Source organism: Saccoglossus kowalevskii, chromosome 14, assembly GCF_978046115.1.
Source record: "Saccoglossus kowalevskii chromosome 14, keSacKowa6.1, whole genome shotgun sequence".
NCBI lineage: Eukaryota > Metazoa > Hemichordata > Enteropneusta > Harrimaniidae > Saccoglossus > Saccoglossus kowalevskii.
This window is the reverse complement of record NC_140654.1, coordinates 21584954-21609525: the sequence shown is the minus strand read 5'-3', so window position 1 is coordinate 21609525 and position 24572 is coordinate 21584954. Positions and strand designations below refer to the sequence as shown.

At 37.0% G+C, this 24572-nt stretch overlaps 1 protein-coding gene across 2 annotated transcripts in view; it reads right to left on the bottom strand.

Annotated features, from left to right (window-relative positions):
• LOC102810176 (sodium-dependent multivitamin transporter-like) overlaps positions 1-24572 on the bottom strand; it is a 63168-nt gene that overhangs the window by 28219 nt on the left and 10377 nt on the right. Inside the window, exons 2-6 of one of the 2 annotated variants that reach the window (XM_085508032.1) lie at positions 11644-11814; positions 9212-9431; positions 4994-5111; positions 4458-4525; positions 1577-1728 (exon numbers count right to left, since the gene is read on the bottom strand). In XM_085508032.1, coding sequence (XP_085364158.1) covers positions 1577-1728; positions 4458-4525; positions 4994-5111; positions 9212-9431; positions 11644-11774 — 689 coding nt within the window. In that variant the 5' untranslated portion in view covers positions 11775-11814. Of the gene's footprint in view, positions 1-1576; positions 1729-4457; positions 4526-4993; positions 5112-9211; positions 9432-11643; positions 11874-24572 lie in introns of those variants that run through there. The other variant, XM_085508033.1, reaches the window with a different exon arrangement.

The window sequence follows — 24572 nt, the reverse complement described above, 5'->3', positions numbered from 1 at the left end:
CCCCCACCCCAACCCCCTCACCTCAGCATCTAAACCTAATAACGACAAAATTAAATAAGTGCATTGTGTTAACCGAGTGATCCCGTTCTACCTCAAATAACTAACTGATACATAACTGGAACAATTCGGCTAGTAGTCTTTATTACTTGGCGTTATGCCTATTCATGATTGCTTGAGAACTGGTGTCGGCTGCGCAGTGTTAAAAGAGCGTTGAAGTTGAACATTTCCGTGTAAGCACGTAATACATTGTGGAGCAGTGCCGAGCCCTTTGTTTCATTTACAACACCCGAAATGCCAACAAAATGAATATACGTGTAGTGGTACGCTTGAGAAGAAATGAATCGACCATGTTCTTATCGCGTCAATGATACTTGCGCTCCAATCAGGAAATAAAGTACAACGCACTGTCAATTATTTAGGGTATAAAGGACGACGCGCTGTCCTTATTTAGGAAATAAAAGACTACGCTTGGTTGCGCGACAACAGGACAAGGACGGAAATGTGCGCAATTATAGACGAGATGTTATCTATCCCATGGTTTAAGCGAACGCATCTTCCGAGTTTATTCTCACAATAATAACTTTATTAGTTGTCTGAGGTATATTTAAACAACAATAAATCCCCTTACAGCGCCATATTGAATGACCTTACCCTTCTTTGAACCCAATATGACCCTGTGGGGAGTCAATATTGTTGTTATGAATCGCCAATACCAGAATTTTAAATACTGAGTTAAATTTAGAAGCCCTTTGTTGAATTTTGCTTGCGAATAGATGTTTACATTATCGAGTGATTACGTAAAGTTGTGACGTAATAAAGACCTGGTAGTGGTGATTTATAACACGCAATAATTATGACAGTGACCTTTCTCTTCAACTTTATTTCAAAGGTCTGTCGAAAACAATTTAAAAATACTTGCTATGATAGCTTGAAACATATACGGACACTTGTATTTCTGTTATGCGTAGAAGTTTACGAGCAAACGACATGCAAACAAAGGCAAATAGGTACATTTTTACCAGAAACTATGTTATTTAAACTACACATATAGCTAATGCAGTGAATAACTGTATACACTGACTGGTAACATTCGAAATTTGTCTAGATAAAAATTATCGGTACTTCCTAACGGCAAGAAATATCCTAAATAGTTTGTTGTTTAAACGATCGTTGGATATTACTAATTCATACGGAATGTTGTTCGTCCGTTCGTGTATTGACCTCAAGCACTGCCCAGTTATTTACTGATAACTCGGCAACACGTTGTAGCAATAGACCAATAAAAACGCGCCGTTGTAGCGCGCGGGTATTATAATAACCTATAATGGTTATTAGAACAATCGCAATGTAAATAGGTAAATCAATGACATTGTGAATCGTTGCTGGTGACGTGATCGTTTAAGGTTATACACCGCACTATAAACGATTTAAGTTTAAAGGCAGGACATTGATTTTTAAAACACGTTTTATTATGAACAAAGGCGTCACAGCTCCTCTGTACGTGTACCTGTCGCCGCAGATTGCTTGAGCGCATATTGAATCACGTATATTTTCTCAAATCACGATGCTTACTTACTCAATGTTGAACTTCCCGTTGTCTTTAGCATAGTTCCAGACGTGCGCAACCCCTCCAGCTCTAACGGAGCACAGGATAAGTACCACTGTCACCGAAATCATTATGATAACAAATTGGAAAACATCGGTCCAGATGACAGCCTTCAGGCCTCCCTGAAACACGAAAATACGTTGATCATTGAATACATTAGCCGTGGAAAAAAACGTGTCAAGAGAAAGAGGATACATTTGCAAACTTTCTGTACACTAGAATATTTGCAAGAGAGGGCACATCAAAACAGAGTATAGCATTTCTTCTGCAATTGCAATTGTGGTGTAATATATCGAATTGTATTATTTGTAATCGCTTCGCCGATTCTCCGTGCTGCAATCGAATGCATTGAGTAATGGCGGCACATCAAATGTCCATTATAACGATTAAAATAGCTTCCAACTCAGGACTTCGTGTATTCCATTCATAGCTCAGTTAAAGCTTATGAGCCGGATACAGAGATCTTCATAATAAGTACACATTCGGGAAAGGTTATTAGTAAACCTTCGGTAATTACGGATGAGATTAACATATATACAATCATCAAGATTTACAGGTAATGTTTTTTGAGTATATATTTTTTTGTTCTAATTCCTTCTAAGTGACTGCGAATAGCAGCTAGGAAAAATAATTGACAGTCTTTTCTTTTAAAAATAATGGCATCTACGCAATATAAGTGACGGGAAATTTATTGTTAAAATGATGGATTTAAACAGAGTGCATTACAATTTAAAGTAGCCCTCTTACTTGAATGTGAAATACATATATGTTACTTGAATGTTAAATAAATCGGTGGATATGGCATTTCAGGTTGCATTTCTATTGCATGATGATCAAAGGGTTTAACGAATGCAGTTAATATTGGAACAAATGAGCTCAATTTCAATTTACTCATCTCGTGTATGTGTGCCTTTCCGCCAATAATTTCCGCGATAATTGGCGAAAGACTGTTTTCTTCAAACAGTATCGCCCCCGTAAAAAAATGTGTGTAAGTTTGTTTAAAAGGAGGTGGTCGTCCCTTCGCGTCCTGTTCGATATGGGACTCATAGCGACGTATACAACGCGTGTAAAATACATTGTTTGTTTACGTGAAATTTGAACACGCGCTGCGTGACGACCACTGCTCTTTACGCTAGATATACTGGACTGTTCGTGTCAGTAGAAGACACGGTGTCCAATGATCCAGTTCAAGTGGAGTTACAAATGAACCACACTTTAATTTAATGAACGACTAAAAGCTAAAAGATGCCTAGGTTTTGACAGCACGTTTCCTGGCAATGTTTCGCAAAGGTCACTAGTTAATTTAGCTTGATTTTAATGGGCGAACAAAAGATTTAAAATGACTCTAATATCACTTCCCTCTTAATAATCGTGGTATAAAATAAATCCAGTTAGATCAAAGTGAATTATTTGTTCGTGTTTAAAAAGCTTTTTTTAGAGCGGTACAGGTACATTACTAGGCTCAAAAAATGTTGTTTCTTTAATTCGAATGATGCGATGTGTCAAACTTTATAAACTATTTGATGTGAAGATTGATGTAATGCAGAACACAGGTGAGCGTGTTTGAATCTAAAGATGGTACTCCGGGAATTCAGTACCGATACGATTTTATCATCGGTACGTCAACTCGAGGTATTGTAAACAGTTTGGGATTGTTTCAAGTAGACAGCCTGAATGATTTGGGGCACGGAAGGCCAAGAAAGTGTCATTCTTTCAATATGATTTGTAAAAGCATTGGGAATTGCAAAGCTAATACATTCTATGCATAGAGCGATTATGTTTCACGTGTTTCATCTGCTATAATTCAAATTGTTCAGTTCTCTAGCGGCTAAATATGTTTGTTTGTGTCAATACAACTAATTTCACGCGGAATAGTGACGTATTAGTAACTAGTCTTTCGATAAGCCAACGAAAATGCAGACACAGCGTATTTACATAATGAGATTTATTTTCCGACTAGATTTTGTTTGTACGGTTCATAATGCTTATTTACTATAATTATCCTCAAAATTGAAAAATATAACAACACGCATTTAAGTGTTTTCTGTCTGGTAATTGTATTGTTATATTTTGTTATGCCAATTTTCAATAATTTAGTTTACTCAGTTTGAAAAATCACATTCGATGGCTTTCATTTTTAAATACTGTGGAGAACTTTATTTTCGCTGGAATTAATTTTCGCTGAAAAGGCTTTTTGGGCGTTTTGTGTAGAATTTATTTTCACTCAGCTGATTTTTGATGAGTTTAATGTAAAATATATATGAAAAAGTATATTCGCTGGATTTTATTTTCACGGAATCATCCCTTCAGCGAAAACAGCGAAAATAAATTCCAAGCGAAAATAAAGTATTCTACAGTACCACGTGTGAATACACGTTTAGTTAGAATTTTGTTTCACGTCGTCCTGGAGGTCAATTTTTTGAATGCCGTAAGTGTCATATAAATCGGTGACGTTGTTTTCAAATAAATGGAGAAAATGGTAACGCTAATACTTCTATTGATGCCTCGTGTCAGTCTCGATTTATTTGTTGCAGACGCGAGGCTCAGCTCGCTGACTGAACACTTCCGCGAGACAAATTGATATATCATTGGAAATCTCGATAGTGCGATAGGGCGTTGCAATGCGAGATATAAAGTACAAGCTACCTTAACACTTGTAATCACGTGACACTTTCATTAACCAGTAGACTTCATGTTTTACATAATTAAAAATCGAACTTAGTTCAGTGTACATGTAATACAAATTTGAAACTCAATTACAAAGATGTTTAGACGGATGCATATGTCATATAATCTGAGTCACGTCACGAAGTCACGTGACACGTGCGATATATGTGGATTATATACTCACTAGTCCTGTATAGAATATACACAATGATCCAATTATCAGTAATATTTTCCATCCCTCGACGTCCTGTACTATTGGTGAAAAAAAATGCAAAATAAAGAGTTACATCAACTATCTTGAGTTGGATGCTATTATTGAACATTAATAACACGCACGTATAAATTCTTTAATCTTGAGATAAACCCAACTGTGAAATAAAACAATTTTAGGAAAAAAAATCACTTTTATAGGTAAGCCAGCAAATAAAATCCTAGTTGCGAAAAAAAACAAAACATGTATATAAGACATGTGATAAAAGTACACACATCGAACTCGCGTTGCTACGTTACGGTTTCCCTAGATGCTTCTTCCGGGTGAAATAATGCGAAAAGAACGAATGTTTACTTTTCAGTTCGAGACAAAACAACCAAACAAGTGATATGGCAGCAGGTAGCAGAAATCGTCGATGCCTACTAAAATAAAATTGGTGGGATGGGCGGACTAGATATTAAAACCCGGCGGATATAAGCTGTGAAACGAAAACAATCACTAAAGCTTACCTGTTTGAAACGCCATTGTTGGGCCTACCATGGACACGGCGCTGAACACTAAAGTTAATATTATATTGCTCAGTGCAGCAAAGATACGCAGACTTAGGCTGAATCTCAGGCTGATGTACTGTCGGGATAAGACAAGAACACGGCTTTATTGCAGGATATTTCGGGGAATATCTAGAAAATATGACATTATTATGCTATGATTCCACGTGTACTTATTGCCCATTGCGTCAATCGTGCTATCTGCTGTATTACCCCTCCGTGCGATCAGTACGACGACATGCGCTAAGAATTACTAATTTCAGGCAAAATGTCCTTATTGTCTCATCGATTGGCCACAGAATGTGCCATGTATGCTGTTTATTTGATCTGGGTGTTTACTGCAGTGGATACAGGTTGTTATATTTCGATGTTATACAGGTTGTTATACTTACACTGTTTCAATGTATAAACAGCTGTGCGCCAACAACTGAGTCGAGCCAACGACGGAGCAATGATACAACAACCAAATGAGATCGTTTTTGTTTTTCCGACGTTTTGCAAAAATTACACTTTTAGAAACTCATTATAGCTCTGCTATTGAAACCTTTGTAGATTGTCAAGAAATAAACAGGGATAACTGCTAACCTGCATATGAAATTGTACACGCTCACGATTGGTACAAGGGGATTTAAGGATATAGAACATACATTTCATTGTGTAACTCCGAGGTCCGCAGAAACGAGGCTATTTACTATTCGGCTATATGTTTATGCCCGTAGACCTCTGTGTTCACGTCGGTTATTTGTGTTGAACCGTGAATTTGACAAATTTACGGGATTTTCTACAAACCCCACCGAGGGTGCTCCGTGCGTATGATATGTAACTCTTTTTGTGTAGATGGGACAATTAGATGAGCAGAACAAATGGCCCGGATGTAAACGTCACATCTGATGCACGTATATACATACCGCGGGACACTCGCTGTATTCCTCATCAATCACCTGCTCAGCTTAGCTCAGTCAGTAGTGTTACCTGTCCTCGATTTGATTGATTTGTTTATCATAGTAGAATAACCTCGGTCAGAATAGCAAAACACGCAGAGATTTATTTTTCAATAATAAAATTGTCTAATTTTCATGTAAACCAGCACAGTTTTTTATGACCAAATTGTCCGCTTTACGAGTACACTTTTCCACAAAGAGACTCGCCGATTCTGGAATTAAAAGTATGGGTTACTAGAAAAATATCACGTGGGAAAATATTGTATAACAAGCACAAACCAAGTTATTAAGAATCATCATCAAGAACTTCACGTAACACACAATACATTCGTTATTTTCATTGAAAGAGACCCGGGAAACCACACAATCCTGCAGGAACACGTTATAACACTTCCGTTTGAATTTGTGTGGGAGAAGGGGGAGCATTTATGTTCATCGCCGTGTACGAACTTGTTGCATATGCCGGAGCTTTCGATACAAAGCAACAGTTATTATATTCGTTGTTATGAGCTCTCATCTGTGTAGGTTTGGCGGCAATATTATTGAAAAGTACATAATTATTTCCGTGTACATGGAAATAAAAACAGTTTCGAAAGGCGGGGCTGCTGTTGAGCGTACAGGAAATGAGTCTGAAAGCTATCAAAACAAGAGTGTAGTTCAAAGGTCAAAACGTCCCCAGACAAAACCTTTCCCGCGTTGTGTCGTCACCGGAAGCGCTGTCCCAGCACAAACCTCAATCTCCTTCCCAGAGGCGTTTGCGCTTTACGCAATAGTGCCTCTGCCACAAGCAGCCTTCAATTTTGTGGTCAATCACCTCACTACGCACGGCCATTTTCTTGTACCTGTTAGATCTGAAAACGTACTACAAAAAGTGGGGAAAAAACGTATGTGACATCCGAACTATTTATTAATGTCAGACCTCAGTAAAAACGCAAATACGAACCATTTTATCGCGGACTATGTTTTGCAAGGTAATGTTACTGTAGTGAAGTGGCGCACGTGATACACTAAAACTTAGAAGAAAAAAACGTTCTGTTATCGTATATAGTTGGGAAAGAAACATTAAAGACTAATTTCACTGAAAGGGGTTTCCTAACATTTCCGTTCATCTTGTATTCTGGTGAATATATCAATACTATTTCTGGCTTGAACGGGTTCGATTTTCCGCGTCTAACAGTCATAGAACACAAAGGTTCTTGTAAGTTTATAAAGTTATTTATTTATTGTACATTATAATGCTTTGGCATCTAGGAAATTATTGCAGTTTTCTAAAGCAAGTCTTGTATATTTTGTTCTAATCACTAAACATTTTATTCGGATTCAGGGCGTCTTATTAAAGTGATTAAAGTAACCAAGTAACTTTCGCATAACTTTGTTAACCGCCAAGGTCTTGTAGTTCGAACATATTCGAATATGCAAATGAGTTCTATGCAAATCTGCTTTGTGCAGTGATGATAAGTAACGCGTATCGAACTGTGCGGAGTTCGCACAAACCTGTGTCATATGACGCCTTACTAGCCGATTTTGGCTAAAATTCCGATCCGCCGCCTCTTTACAACAGTGTTTATACGCGGAACTTGATATTGCTTTTTACAATTTGGGTTGCCTTTTGAATCAAATATTTTAGTAAAATATTGTTTATAGAGTGAAATATTATTGTCATACATAATTCAATCTTTGAAATAACAGAAACTAATACATAATAACGATAATCAAATTTGTGTTTGAAGTTCGAAAGTAGTTGCGTTATTTCCGGTTTCAACTAGTTCGAAAATAGAACGTCCTTGAGCGCAATAAAATCACGCGTATTACTCCATCCGAACCAGACTCTAGCAGCGTAAACTTATTGCAAATTTGCGCAATTTGGGCCCAGTTTGTACTTACAAGTTTTCTAAGTTTCATTTATCATTATTTAGTAAACAGGCCCGTGAAAGGATTTAATATATCTGTAAAATAGGTGCCAACCGACGAATGACTTCGAAACGTTCGTAGTTTCGAACAAACTCCCGGCACACCTTGCGCGATATGCGTCAGATCGGTGTAGAAGACGCCAACCTGCAGCGTCAATGACCTTTCCCGATGTATATATTAAAATATGATAGTCACGCCTATTAAAATATATCGCTTTTAATATATACATCGCGAAAGACGATAATCACTTCTATTACAAAATATCGTTTTCATTTATATATCGCATGTTTTTTAATATGCATCGGAAAGTCACGCATATTACAATATATTGTTTCAGTTCGCAAGTCGCAAATACATACACCGGGAAATATGACAACCATGTCTATTAAAATAGAACATTTGTAATATATGCACATTGTCCAGAAAAGATGACAGTCCTAACTATTGCAATATATCGTTTTAATATTTTAATTCGTGAGTCTTATATTTGTAATATATACACTAGGAAAGATGACAGTCATACTTATTACAATATATCGTTTCAATATTTTAATTCGTGAGTCGTATATTTGTAATATATACACTAGGAAAGATGACAGTCATACTTATTACAATATATCGTTTTAATATTTTAATTCGTGAGTCGTATATTTGTAATATATACACTAGGAAAGACGACAGTCATACCTATTGCAGTATATCGTTTTAATATTTTAATTCGTGAGTCGTATATTTTTAATATATACACTAGGAAAGATGACAGTCATACCTATTACAATATATCATTGTTATTCACGCGTCGCATGTTTTTAATATGTACATCAGGACAGATATTAGTCACGCCTATTATAATTTATCGCTTTAATTCGTGCGTCCTATATTGTTGTCACTTATCAAACATCACTCTGAACATTGGATGACACTTTGCATGCAAAGCACACGTAAGAGAAACAATCGAATATTCACTTCAATAACGGACGGTCCCGGCGTAGAAGTACGTCGTGTGTCTGGGAACCTTTTGTCCGCGTTCGTTTTTTTTTTTTTTTCTAGGGACTTTCTGTCCGGTGGGAATTCTGTCCGGGCACTTTGAAACATATACCGATTACTAGTCAGCAGGTAAACAGACCAGCCATTGTGTTTAAACGATTAAGCTCGACCGAATATGTCTTGAAAAATCGGTCGATGGAATCAGCAAGGTAGTACGACAAGTTACGTAATTATAATGATTAATTCAAAACTGGACATTAATGTTCTGTTGAAATATAGCGCCCTCGGATTACTGTGTCGCCCTCCTGTGTTGAAGACAAAGTCACTCCACTAAACTCACCTCATATATACTAATGAAGTTGAACTGTCTGATGAACGGTATAAACAAAAACATCACCACGACTGTTCCCAGAATGTACCCGATGTAAATAACACCAAGCTGCATCCCAAAGAGGTAGACGTCAGCTGGGTACCCGGTAATGGCCGTCGCTGACGTGTAGGTCACAAAATAGGACATGGCGATTGGTAGCGCCGACATACTCCGGTCTCCTATCAGGTATCTACGGAATAAAAAGCAGACGAGTTGTTCAATAAAGGAAACTCACAACGAATATACCTTATATAAAAATAACCGCCTCGACCTCGCGTGAGAAACGCGCGATACTTGCGAAAACCAAGTAAACTACTAGTATCTATATACGGTCAGACTTGCAAACAAGTACGACAACAATGAGTACGAGTGGTTAAACAAATTAAATTTGTACTTGATCAATCTGGATATTCGAAAAAATCACGTGATATGGTTTTGAAAATGTAGTTTAAAAATGCATAAAACGTAGATTCATGATATAAATTTACAAAACTGGTTTAGAGAGGTTTATTCCAATTAAATATGTTCATTTCATTGGATTATTAAAACAGAGCCTAGCATGGAAAAATATATTAGTCTTTGTGTGCGGCACGACATATTGGTCTTCGACTTTGCTGTGGTGGTCATACCAATATCCTAATATAGATGTCAAAATAACCAACTCACTAATACAAGACCCAGTTAATGAAATACATTATGTTTTGACAGATCCAGCATTTAAAGTAGCCGGAAGCAATTTATTCTAATAGTATTAACAATCTGGTACGAATGCGGCAAAAATTAACTAATTATTCAATGTTTAAAAGGCAAAATATTTGTCGTAGATAGCAAAATTGAAGTTTACCAGTCTCATCACCCTTAAAATAACTAAGTTGTAAATTTATCCAACTATCAAATTAACATAAATGTCTCAATTTTTACAATATAATTTATCTGTATTTATGTATCTTTGTAACTCGATCAACCTGAAAGTATGTCTCTCAGACGTGTAAACTCTTTGATTTTTGCACCGTAAGGAGCCGATGAGAAGGTAATAAAGATTATAAAGTTAAAAAAATAAAAGGATGTATTCAAAATAACTAGGCCATGAATATTCGATGTGTATATGATCAGAGCGTGAATACCCGTTAGTGATATTTTACATGAAAACTGCGCGTGATGATGCATGGAATAAGGAGATGAGTAGTGGTAGTCAGCTGGTGTGATGTGGTTACGTGTCTACACTTCATCCAAGAGGATTGTTCAGTCAACAGCCCACATCAAATGTATAATACCTACAGGCACATTTGCAATCTTAAGGGAGTTTGAACCGACTCCATATTGGGCCTCGCTGAGCATGTTACTGCACATATGCGCAATGCATTATGGGAGTGAACTAGTAATTATCACAGTGGAAACTCACTAAATTAAATGTCATTTGTTTTTAAATATGTCAGCAATATTGGTATTCCTATTATAAATAATATATGGCTTTTTCATCGCAAGCCACAAATCAAAATTTATAGACATGAAAAAATAATAATGAAAATAAGAGTAAAAATAACAATTTCGTATGACATTTTGGACTCTCGTACACGAAACATTGTCCGGAGACCCCATTTTTCTTATTTTCAGTATTCTGACTGCATGAAATCATAAAAATAATGGTGTGACGAAGATGACATGTACTCTTCAACTCGGCTTGTTTTGTTTTAGGGTCGTTTTACACAAGGTATGAATAAATACACAAATACACGCGTTGCGTAAAAACATTGGCATTTCAAGCGGATATCGCTCGCACGTAGTCGTGGGCTGCGGAGTGCGATTAACCCGAGAGAAAGGCATCCCCAAAATCCCACGAATGGCATTCAGATCTAATTGTTATTTCACCAGCGTCGATAGATCGGAAACGCAGTCAGTTGAACTCATTAAAACACTAATAGAAGCATTGACCTTATATTCTTTTACTATCGATTATTTGTATAAAACTAAACGTTTGCGGGGGTTTGACAGCAAAATGCCAGGATGAAAGTTATTTAATTTCCGCACCACTTGAACGGGAACCACCGGGAGACAAATATGCACACATTTAACAATCACCATCAATCCTCCGCGGTGAATATTGTATGTTTTAATCGTTACTTCGTGACACAGCATCAGTGATCATAGTATTGGGGACCGTGAGAATGATCCGCCGAATACCCTGTGCGTGAACTCTATAATCACCCACGCTGCTGGTGGAATACGTTTATACGATGGTAACACCGGAGTGAAAAAAACACACAGCTTAGACGCATAGTACTGTTTCCAAACTGTAATTTCATACGATGTGTTGTTTTTTGACGTGGTGATAAACTATTTTACGTTATAGTTTAAAGAGTAGGCGGTATATAAATATATCTGCTACAGTACGATATACTCACTGTGATAGATTCTGCTGTCCCCCTTTTGCAAGGGCATGGTAGACACCTGTTGACGCCGACAATATCAACATCCCTACGAAGATAAACCAATCAACTGCTCCCAGCCGTCTCACATCATCCGTCGACGTCATCTCGGTGGTAACAGACTGGGACGCGCGATCAGTACAGCAACTACGGGGAAAAATAGAGAGCAGATTACGATGTAGATAGGGTACGAATCCGAAGCAAGGCCAAATTACCAAACAAGTGAAGCCAGCAGCAGGAGCAGCACGCAAATGAGACTCAATTTAAGTAGAACGCCCTCTGCCGGTACTGTTGATACGCATTAATCGCGTTGCTGGGCCAATGACAATGGTAGATCGTCCCTCATTGGCAACTCTGGGTCCTAATGTTAATGAATGTTTCAACGTCGACGTGACCTATGACATTTCAAACGTGGGTATATATTTCCACCAGTGAAGGACAGATCCTTCCAAGCATATGCAAGCTAATCACAAAAAGAATAATCGCAGTATACATATAATAATACACAAAACGTTTGTCAGTTAACTTTAGTACATATGCATATGCACTACATTCAACTGGAACATCTCGGTCGTAAAATAATATGAGGTTGGCATGGTAACCATATGAATTATAAAAGTATCAATCTACCCAACATATACGAGCGCAGAAATGTAATATTACAACACGTAAATGGATTGTCAAAAGTAATTAACAAGCGTAAAAATATACATGCATATATTAGAATAATTCATGGTGCTGTTGAGATACTATTTTTCTGATTCAGGCGTAAATAACAGTTATTGACAGTGTTCATCTAAGGCTGATATTGGACTGTAACATACGGATATAAGTGTCAATATAAGGCTTTGAAATCGACTTGACTTGATTAAAACTTAACTATTTTGTATTCCATGCAATTTGTGTAGTTTTAATCAAGTGTAAATATTTTGTGTGCCATTTGGATGAATTGTATCGCTTAATAAAAAAAACGTTTTGGGAAAATATAACGGCTCTCTCAATGGTTGGCGAACTATGGATCTTTACATGACATGGAAAACTTCTTATATTCCATTACAAATTACTTGGTCAATTTGAATTCAAGGATCTGAGCTACTAAACGCCATTGTGGCAACGATTTTATTGTACACGAGGACGAATTATTTGACACTGGGGGCGTCTTAGTGAGGTAAAACCGGCGACAGTGAACTGATTTCTGATTGGCAGGCATAATAATGTATCATGGTATGAATAAAACTGTACCTCCTTTCCCTGCTAAATTAACAGGCTGTGAACGCTATATAATTTATGTTTTCCGCATAATTAATTATATTAATATGATTTTACATTAAAGTAGTGGTAGTGCGATCACTCATTTAAAATAGTCGTGACATAAACGAACTACGATCACTCCTGCCAAGTTCATTACCAGTGACATAACACGATGGTTGTTCTCAATCGTCGATCGCAGTCCTTCTGTAGCATACCTTCTAAAATACACGGAAACCCGATATGCGCATCCGTGAAATATTGTTTTCAAACTCCATGTCCGTGACAATATTTGGACAAACATTTTTTTTTTCTTTTATAGATTTAAAATGGCGCACACTCCAAACTTGTTCGTTCAGTTACCAGTATATTGAGATGCTTGTAGCGAATTCTTTTCAATCTTGACAGTGCAGAATTACGTTGTGGGCCTAGCTTTTCTAAAACATTAGATACAAGTGGTTATGCGTTCTGGTTCAAGATGCTTGTGATAGTAGTAACCGAATGCTGTAAGTAAGAAAACTCTAACGTCTTGTTGATGGCGTGTCACCGTGAACGTCACGGTTTAAATAAATGGCAGAAATAACTAAAATGATTTCAAAAAAGCAGTATCTAGAATCAATTTCGTTTCCAAACTTTTTTATATTTACGTGCATACCACAGTTATAGCTACCGCCACTGTCTCTCTTGATATACGCTCGTGTACATTATAATAAATGCGCGTTATACTGGTAGTAATGCGACAGTAAACCAACCGTGAAAGCATCAATCACTAGATTAGTTATACGTCAAATTTCAATTAAGCCCCCATGTTTTCTTATAATATATAAGCTCAGCAACGTTTGGTTTTAAATCTCTTAAAAAAATGAAGTAAACCGATAATTGAAAATCTGAATATTATTCGTGCTTCATTGAGACCCACGTTTGTACTGATTTCCGATCGTGCATTGTGGGTTGTTTAATTCCGAATGACTGGTCTCTTGGTTTGACTGCCATATTGGATTAACACAGAATTATATGAATATCACATACTCCGGAAAATATAGATGAATTGATGCAACATGTAATTATTTATTTATCTATGAATTGATTGATCACGTGATATATACCTTTAATTATCACACTTCTGAAGGTTATTTTGTTGCAACAATAATAAATAAATTAGCAGTCACGTGACATGATGTCAAGTTTGGCTTGTTGAATCTGTTTATAGAAACTGCTCAATCAGTTGATCCACAATTTAGTTATTTGTGTATATAGGTCAAGGGCTTTATTAAACAAATAGTTACCGAAATCAAGGCCAATATTCAGTTTTAATGACCCGAAGAGAAAATTATTGACCGCGGCGCGGGCGAGTTCAATGATTTTTAAAACCAATACGGAAGTACCTCTATGTTTTATCATACCGAATAAATTGACACATTATAAATTGAACGTTGGAGTCAAGCGCATAATCGAAATCGAGGCCATTGGATTTACATTATAGACTCCGAGTCAACCATGAGTTTTATTGACCGCCACGTGACCGCGTTCTGACCAATCAAAGTGACGATCTTGTACAAGAGGTATGATAATATTATTTAACAAACTCCTCGCGATTAGAAACTGTAGTCATACCCATCTGAGCCGATTAAACTGAATACACCACATGAAATATGGCGTTTTATGGACCCGTACGAAGGTGATTTTATATTGGAATCGCCATATATATAACCTTAGATACTGTTTCAATCGATGTCAGCCTGCGTACGTTTTTCCCAAGAAAGGATATGTTTAATCATGATTGTTATGGCTACTAAATAATGCATGTGATAGATAAAGTCAATCAACGGTAAGATTTGTAGGTATTTTCAATTTGGCAAACCAGTCTTGGGCGTATGTATTTGTTTATTCAGTTAGATAACCTTATGGCTTCAATATTATAATTATATTAAAATACATTGTAGTCTGAATCGCCGTGGAAAATGTTTTAATTGCTTGAGTCGAACTCAATAATTGAATATTTTAAAAAGCTATGGTTACCACGCCGCGCATGTGCGACATTATGTATTGAGAAACAATGATTTTTCCCACAGTCCAAATAGCTTTTCTAATGAAATCACGAGTACGAGTTTTGACCTGGGCGCTACTCATTACTGTTGGGGACTCTTTGATACCTTCTAATCACCAAATCAAATGACCAAAATAAAGCTTGGTAACGTATCAGTTTGTACTCGTTTGTCTGAGCATCAGTCAAAGTCGCCATCTTTGTTTATTTAAGACCCATATCCAGCGCATGCGTGGCGCGACGCCCACCGCCCTTGAAGCTGATGAAAAGGCAACTGTGTTGTACTGAACGCTCATGTCGCATGTCGGGATTGACGTATAACCGTGAATGCATCCATGGTTTAGGCGACTTGAAAAACAGCACGAGAGAATTTGACAGTTGAGCATTTACTATCTAAATTATCAATTAAACGTGCCTCATTAAATGAGGAATATAGTATAGCGGATTTCGCTGTTGCCATAGTATTTTCGCTTAGGATTTTCATGCAAAGGCGCATGAGACATCAAACCAATAACGATTAGATATTATTGCATATTATGACAATTTGTATTCATCGTGGGAAAAAATATGACACTACATTTCTTCAGTATGTTTGACAAATATCAGGTTTGACAACACCTCAATCATCCTGCTTTTTAAAGAATAGAATGAACCAATACACCCGCACTTTTGAAATGATTGCCACGATGATATTTACCATACCGTGATTAGAGAGGTCAGAGGTCAACCATTAAAAAATTATCGGGTTAGTTGGTAGAATGTGACCATTACATTTTTTCGCAGTGTTTTTAATGTACATTTTTATTTTTCTTCAATGTGTCAAAATTGTATTCCTGCATGCATTTTTGTCTTGCTTGCATTTTTTTCCAACAAATCTTTTTGTCACCCCTATGATTTGAAATGATCAACCCATTACATACATTCTGAAAGTGTTGTTTTTTTATTGCAGCTGCTGAAGCTTTGTGTTTCATGAAATATGAAACGTTCGAAGATTGTTGAGAACAATCAGAATGAAAACTGTTTGCCCGCTTGGGCGCTTAAGGGTGTAATTTGGGACGATTGTTCATTAAAATGAACATATTGCAACAAAGTAGATATGTATATCAGTTAACATCTCGTCGCTTGGCAACATTTTTTTTTTTATTTAGCATATATATATATTCAACTTCGGCAAATGATTGACTTTGTGAGTAACCAATCAGAAACCGCGTTGTAGCTAGTGATGTTTTTTTCATTAATGAAAGGAGAGCCATGTTGTTACTGGTCATAATTCAACATTGCAAACTTCAAAGCAGCTGGCCTAAAAAAATCAGTGGGTGTTGAGTGGGTGGATTACCTTAAACAGTGGAGTCGTAAAGCAGATTTGGTTCTGGCTTCCGAATGGTCAGTGTCAACAGCTGGTGGAAATGACTAATTTGTTGATAGGGAGGGTTTTTTTCTTCAAAGCACACCTCTGTCCCGTGGCGTTTCGTACGCTTATATTTTACCAGTGTAGCGATGCAGTGATTACATTATTGTGATTGGACGATACCCTGTTTTAATTTATGTAAGGCATGGTTAAATATAAAATAATGCACCATTATTCATGGTTACGGGCCGAAGTTATGCAGTACGTACGGTGCTGTTCGGCAACAGACATTTGCTTCTTCACTTATAGGTTTATTGCGATGACATCTAAATCTACAATTAATTACAATTTAAGAATTACAATTTGAAATCAAATTTATTTTAAAATATGTCATGTGAATTTATGCTGTCGTTCGGTATGTATCAACTGCTGGTCTCAGGACCAATTATATTTTACTCCGGACGCACTCAGAACGTGCCTTTGCAGTTTGCTGTTGTTCCTCAAATTTGGGTCGTTTATTTGTTGTTTCCATCGCTAAAAGCTACGGGGGGGGGGGTAATGATGAAATGAGATTGCAAAAATTGCAAAATTCACGACGTAAATGCGCGAGAAGTAGGCCATATATTCCGTAATTCGGTGGGGGTTATGCTTAGATAATAAATACCCTATCAAGTAGGCTACCAAGTTAGAGGTTCCGTGCTTCCATCAATGCACCTGATTTAATGTCATTAATGCTTAAAGCGGGAGGGTCGTCACCTGCGCACGCGCCGGAATTGAGTCGCAAGCGACGATAACAACACACACCAATAACGCTGAGGTAGACGCTTGACGCTTGTTTGTAAAGAGTGACACGCTATGGCCATCTGACGCATGTGCAGGTGACGACACCCCCCGCTTGAAGACGGCGTCTACAATAAAGAGCGCGCGTTCGAATTCCGCGTGAACAAACGGTGTATTTTTCACACGTTGTATACATCTCGTGGAGCCCGTATTAGACCAATCTGATTAAAATAATATCCTGGTTGGCTTAATTTTTTTTTTTAATTTTTTTGATATATAATTACTATAATTATTAATTAATTTTTTTGATATATAATTATAGTAATTATATAAAACAACAAATAAAAAAAAAATTAAGCCAACCAGGATCTTATTTTAATCAGATTGGTGTTAGACGCGACGACCATCGAACTTAAAAGTAAGACACAATAGTTCAATTTGGGTACAATAGTTCAATTTCTTGTAGATTAATTATCGTGACATTCTTCGCATGAGTGTAATAACTGGTAGGAAATCGTTGCGTGTATTTCCATGCGGGCGCGATACCGACTTCTGAAGACAACCCTTGCATACGTAGGATGGAAGAATTAGAATACTAGTACATTGTGCGTCTTTCATTTATATTTTTTCTGAATATTGAACGGCGATTCGAGTTAATGATTTGTCGACGTATACATGGCCACCGTGCAAATTGGCGTGTTACGTTGACGGAATGATACTTTGAATTACCGTAAGCTTAAATGGGAAAATGTCACGTGGTTGTGTTTATTAGAAGTGTTGATACGTAAATTGAATGTATGGAAGAGCATTCCATTGAAAACGGTAATGAGGGAAAAAAGTTACATCATTGAACACAATCGTTAGCAAAATCAGTCTGGCTATATCAGCCTGGAATTTTATGTCATAATAGAACACGCACGCTAGAAGCCTGTCGGTTATATTCGAATAAATGAATATTCGGTAAACCATATTGAGAAAAAAACAGGCTATTTGCAGACACGGCTATCGCCGATGGCGAGTGAATAGTTGACAAGGTGTTGTCATCGAGAGAGTGTTGTGTGTTGTTACCATGGAAACCCTCTTACAGAAGCGAGATGGTATTTTTCTCCCTGTTGGTTTTAATTAAGAGGATAAATCACATCATATTCTTGTTGTCCTGGTAACTGTAGCCGGTATCATCGTAAAATGTGTTTCAGTACTTTTTAATGATGTATCGTATAGGCGAATCGAACCAGTGAGTTCCCAGGCCAGTCCATGAATTTTCATTATGAATAAATATAAAGTTATTGAAAATTGTCATCATGTGTGTCCTATTGCAAACCTCGCTTACATATTAATGTGTACTGTATCCTCCGGCGATATATCTAAATGTTGTATTCCACTCTCTACATCTATACATAAGCCGGTGATAATTACGGTTAGATTGCCAACATCGCACAACATCGTACCGTGCGGATTATACAAACGAGTTTAGAGTATATAGGACACTCTTTCGCAAGCAGAGCGTTTATTCACTTGCAAATGGCCGCATAGATCTCGTTAGAAGCGAGAAAGTCGCGCTTTCTCGCTTTGAACGAGACTATGGCGGGAATTTGCGTATAACGTCGACTGCAAAGACCCAAATGACTACGGAGATCTCGTTAAGAGCGTGGGTCACGAACTTTATTTTTGTTTTGCTTTTCAAATAGTTTTTTTTTATTGTTTCCTGTCTATTGTGACAGTGCTGAATATTATGATTACGTAGAACAGCATGGATCACTAGTAGAAATGAAAAAAAAAACAAGTCTCGTGTTTCTCTGGCGCTAAGCAAGATCTGAGCAGATATTTAACTGCATTCACTCGTGGTCAACTATAATCGAATATATTTGAGTTATGTGAGTGATATATGAACACTAAATTACAAAATAATGACGACAAATAATTTGCGGGTGTTCACGTAAATGTTCACGTAAACCTTATTATTTTAAAAGGAAATGTCCAGTAATATAATACTATGAATATGAACTATTCATTCACTACTGAATCTCCGAACAGTGCATCCCTTTCCTTCCACTGACTGTTTACCAAAGAACACTAAATGTGATACATGTACGGGCAAAGTGATGTTCATGTCAGTTACTTCAAAAACAGGGCAACATTTAAAACGTTTTCTCTCTCTGTCTGTTCTTTGACATAACCAAAATATCTTTTTAATAGCTGCAGAAACAAAAGATTTCTTTGAAAAATACCCAAACTAAACATCGTATATTGAAATATGTGTGAATGTACTTTGGATTATGTGTGTTATAAATTGTAGAAGTTTATGTCAAGTTGAACGGTGGATGGGAGGCGATTTTAAAGTAGCTTAGCCACTCATCATTTTGGAGTTTGTAAGCAGTTAACTAGAAAACTCCCATGATGCTCTGCTTTATTTTACATTTTGCTATTTCCTTTTCTAGCATTACACACTACATTGTGATTATGATTAATGTAAAATATCTGTGAATATAAACACCAGTACTGAATGTAACCAGAACGATATTGGGTGGTTCAGTAAGTTATTTTCGGGGGTCGTTTTTTTAGTATGGACCTCCATGTGTAGGTCTCGAGCCACTAATCAACCAATTACCGTTCAATTTAAATTCCTTGCAAGAATCAATGAAATTGTTTTAATATTTTTTTCTCAGGTGCTTCCTGTCTGAGGGCGTGGTCACTTGGGTCAAAGGTATGACTAACATGTGGTCTTTTGTTTACTACTAAGTGGCTGTGTAACTGTGGGTTTATTCTGTGTGTATTTGGATGTTCTAATCTTGGTGTTTTTCCAGTGATTTCTCTAGGTGCAATCCAAATACAGTAGGTGTGTCCTGTTTACCTGAGATTTGCAAGAGTTTGAGCTGGCCAACATGTTTTTGTTTTTTTCAAGTTGTTGATTACTGGCATGTTGATTTCTTATTTTTGAGGTATGTTTTCAACTTCGTTTATCATTTTCATATAGCAATCTTGTCATATGTTAACATCGTCGTCTATGGAGTTTCAATTAGTGGTATTAGACCTGTATAGCTAGCCGACTTTGTAGTGTGTGACTCGGTTTGTTTAAGAGTATTAACATGCTGTATATTTATTTAACTTTAATTGAGCAGTATATACACGTTCCATGATGTACAAGACGGTCGTAGCTTTTACTGATACTGATCAATATGCTAATGTGACATTGATGAACAGATATATAAGTCCATTAGTCAATTAGTTCGTGCCTTCTGTCAAATATTCCAGCAATTTGAGAGAATCGTGCATTCATCATTCAATTCAAAGACAACCTTTCCCACCTCGCATATCATTAGGCTATTTATGAAACTGATGAGTTTTATGCATATTAGACGAAAGCAGTAGGTGTTGCCTTTTTTGATACGAGTCTAATTTTTTTTCCACCAGCAGAGAGCCAGCCACTAGTTTTTTGAATAATAAGGCTTTTTGAACGTGTTTTCATTTGCATGAAATAGATACAGGTTTACACAATAATAACATTTAATTAGATTCTCATTTCTACCTGCATTATATCCAATTCGTCTGTTGGGCTAAATAAAATGTATTTAATTGGGAATATTTTAAATGATCGGTGGTTCTACTTGTTTTTAAGTCAGTGATATTTTGCGATACAAAGAAATTGATGTAGTCTTATAGTTTAATATAATATCCGTATTCACGTGAATATGACGTAAGACATGACGCAGAGCGACAATTACGTCAAACTATTGTATTTTGCACGCCTTGTCACAGCTTTTCATTGGTTACCATCGCAACCGGCAACTCCCATTACCGTTGACAAAAATTAGTTGTTGGAATAAAAAAGACAAACACAAACATATATTTTAGTTTGCAATCAGCAGTAATTCTCCTAACACTCAGTGCAGTTAAAGTAATTCTGTCGACAATTACGAATTTCTACTGGCGACAATTTACCGCGGAAGTAAATTTACAATGTCTAGTCTAATATTCACAGCTCGTATTCGATCATTGATTAGCAATACATATTTTATATTTAGATGTAATATTTCTTTTCATGTATTTATTAATCAGAGCCTAATTATAAACCCTGGGGCCATACCTTTTACATCGGCTCATCTGCGCATGAGAGAAGCGGACCAAATTATTCCGCTGAAAACCTGCTTCCTTTTCTATGCGGATACGTGGGGTATTTAACGAGTACGGGGGATATAGCAGCACGTGGGCCCGAAGCGTGTTATTGTCTCTGCCCGATAGTTCATAATCAATGGCCACCCTAAAACAATCAGACCAATAAGGAGGGGGGGGGGGGGAAGGAGGGGGGGTACATATCACAGTTCACTCGCATTAAAATTGGCATATCACAATTCACAGGAAATACATTTGCCAATTCACAGATCGTAAAAACAAAATGTATCTGAATTGTAGCTTATAATGATTAACGGTACAATTGACACGATGAGGACACTAAATAACAATATAGACATCAACATATTTATTTATACCTACATATGACCGAACTTTTATCATACGCCCACTTCGTGTGGTTACTGCTCTCATAAATGTACGTGCATCATTGCTTAAGTCTGAGACTGAAGATGTTACTGAAGGCACGGGAGTCAACCCAGAGTGTGTGTCCGTGTCATATTCTGATTCTTGTTCAGAATCACTGCCCATATACAGCTTGTCTTCAGAGTCTTCTTTCCCCATACCAGTCGTCATTTCCTTCTCAGAATGGATATTCCCATCACGTAGCTTAGGCTCAACATGTGGTTGTTAAGTGACAACTGGAAATACTACTTGCTCTTTCGGAATTGTTGATTTTCTATACATGTTCAGTGGTAATGTACCAGCTTTGAATTTTGTAGTTTCCTGCCTCACTGTATTCTGATTCACACATTTTCCTTGTTCTATAGCCCATTCTTACATCTGTACCTGTAGCTCGTTTCATTGATTTTGATTGATGTAGTTTTGGGAAATTATACGAAGGTGTAACTTTAATACTGATTGGGTAATTTTATGAAATAGTATGCTGCCCATGGAACAACCCTATTTAAACTTTCATAAACTGTATTGGACAGATTTCTGACATAATGTAAAACTGTTGGAAACTGGTCTTTGAAGTGGCCAACAGCATGAAGGTTCTCAGCCTGTACAGTCAAACAGGAAAACAGATATATTCTGTATCCCACATTAATTGTCTGTATATAATCCTGTAATTCTTTCAACTGCTCAAGTATCATTGAGACAGATAACCTAGTTTTGTGAGAAACAGTTCCTTCTGGCCCATTTGTATTTCCACGGAACCCTGTTGATTGCCTGACTGCATCTTCTGGCCTCAAAATATAGTCGTTAAGAGTGGATACATGTTCTATTGCCTGCTGTATAGACAATTTGAGGACAGGCTGGTTTGTCAAGTGAACAGAAAATGCCGTGTACAACAGACCAAGATTTTCAAGAAATTTAATCATTTGTTTTACTGGCGTATTTAGTTTTATGGCACCAACCTGAGCATCAGTAACATATATACAACCAAACTCAACACAGATACCCATTAGCTGCCCAAAATTGAAAAAATCCAATTCACGAATCACGCACATTTATTTTAACAAATCACGGCTCACGGAGAATACTTTTGTCACGAATCACGTATTTTTTTTTTTTTTCCAAATCACAATTCACAGACAATTAAAAGTGTACGATCACAGATCAGGAAAAAAAGACCCCCCCCCCCCCTTAATAAGTGAGCAGCTAGTTTGTTGGCAGTGTTTTGCCTTGTTTCACAAAATCATCAACAAATTAACATATTTCGAACATGTCAACATGCATAATCATCATAATTCGCTTGGTGTGTTTGAGAGTTCGAAAACGATGCACTTCCGGTCAATGGGTGCGCCGCCTGTTTTTGTCTTTTGTTTAACAAATTATGCGTAACGAAAAAAAAAAATTATGATAAAACATCGTTGGGATGATGGAGCAAGCAATCTTGTTTAAATCGACGTTTATAATATTGAACCATATATTATAAATATGTCGACAATCCATGATAAGCATATTTGGGGGCAAACCCCCATCATCGGATTTTGGTGAAGATTGCAGAATATACCTACAAAGCCCGGGGAGAAAAGGAAGTACTACACTAGCAATATAATAGAACTACAGTATTAGAAGTGGACCGCCAATATCCCCATATTTTGTGTCACTTGTTTTTGTACCGAACAGCGATATTTGAAGCTTTAAAAAACTTGGTTTTTAAGGATTATTACATTACGAGCCTTGAGTCGCAAATATCAAACGTTAAATACAACAGAGAACAAATTAAACTATTGAACCCACCGGCGACGATAAGCACTACACATTCATAAACTTCAGCGGACCCTTTGAACCCACGTGATGTTAAACGTCACTGTCTAGCCAACAACGATCTCTGCAGAGAAATACTGCGGGCTACGAAATACTTGAAATAAAAAAGGGTGTCGCATGGCGAGGGGCATTGACAGTGAATGCAAATGGTTCTAATTCCGCATCATTTCGACTTTATGCACGCATTCAATTCGCCAGTAGTGTAGTACAATGTTGTTTCACAACAGGGTCCGTACTGCAGGCAGTTTAAACGTTTATGTTGATAAACTGTACCAAATCATGTAGATCATAGGAGTTGTATAAGGGACGACGTCAAAAGATAGATGTCGGATAAAAAACTTATTTGCTTTAGTTTGGGGTGGGGTGGGGGTGGGTTGTTTGACCTCAAAAAGTTTCCATCCTACAAAAACGATTTTATTGTTTAATGAAGTCAAAAAAACCTTGGAGTATTTGTAGTTCGTTTTTTTTTCTATCCAATCATAGACAAAAATAACAGAAAATGAAAAAAAAACATCCAAGACGAGAAAATGGTTTGGTCCGAGTGTAAATATGTGCGTCAAATGAGGTCAATGTCTGGTCATGAAACTAGAGCATGCGCATGAAAAGTAGTTTGCGCATGCGTATATTCCGCTTCATTATTACAACCAACTGCTATGCCATACGACTGTCCGATTATCAATTTGTTTTAATTGTTAATGTAGTCTGACGCCATGATCAATATTTATCAATTAAGTTTCAGTGGGGTGGGGGGTTTTGGGAAAAAACTAAAAGAATTAAGTGTTTTATCCGATATCGATCTTTTGACGTCGTCCCTAACCGAGCGGGATACATCCATTCCGTTCTGCTCGTAATCCCCTCTCAGCCAAACCACATTGAGTACACATTGATGTGGACGTGTTTTGTTCATTTTAGTAGCGACCATTATATACCGTATCTTAGTCAAGTTTGCAAATGTCGATCCTGAATATTTTAAGGATTTATCAAATTACTCATACAAATACACATAAATTCACTTTCCTATCGATCAACATATAACAGCACAGAGTTCTAGTATTCATGGAGGATTTACGATTACAGCATCAACAACTTGTATATACAAATATAATTTTTAAAAACAGAAAAAAACTAAACTAATATATC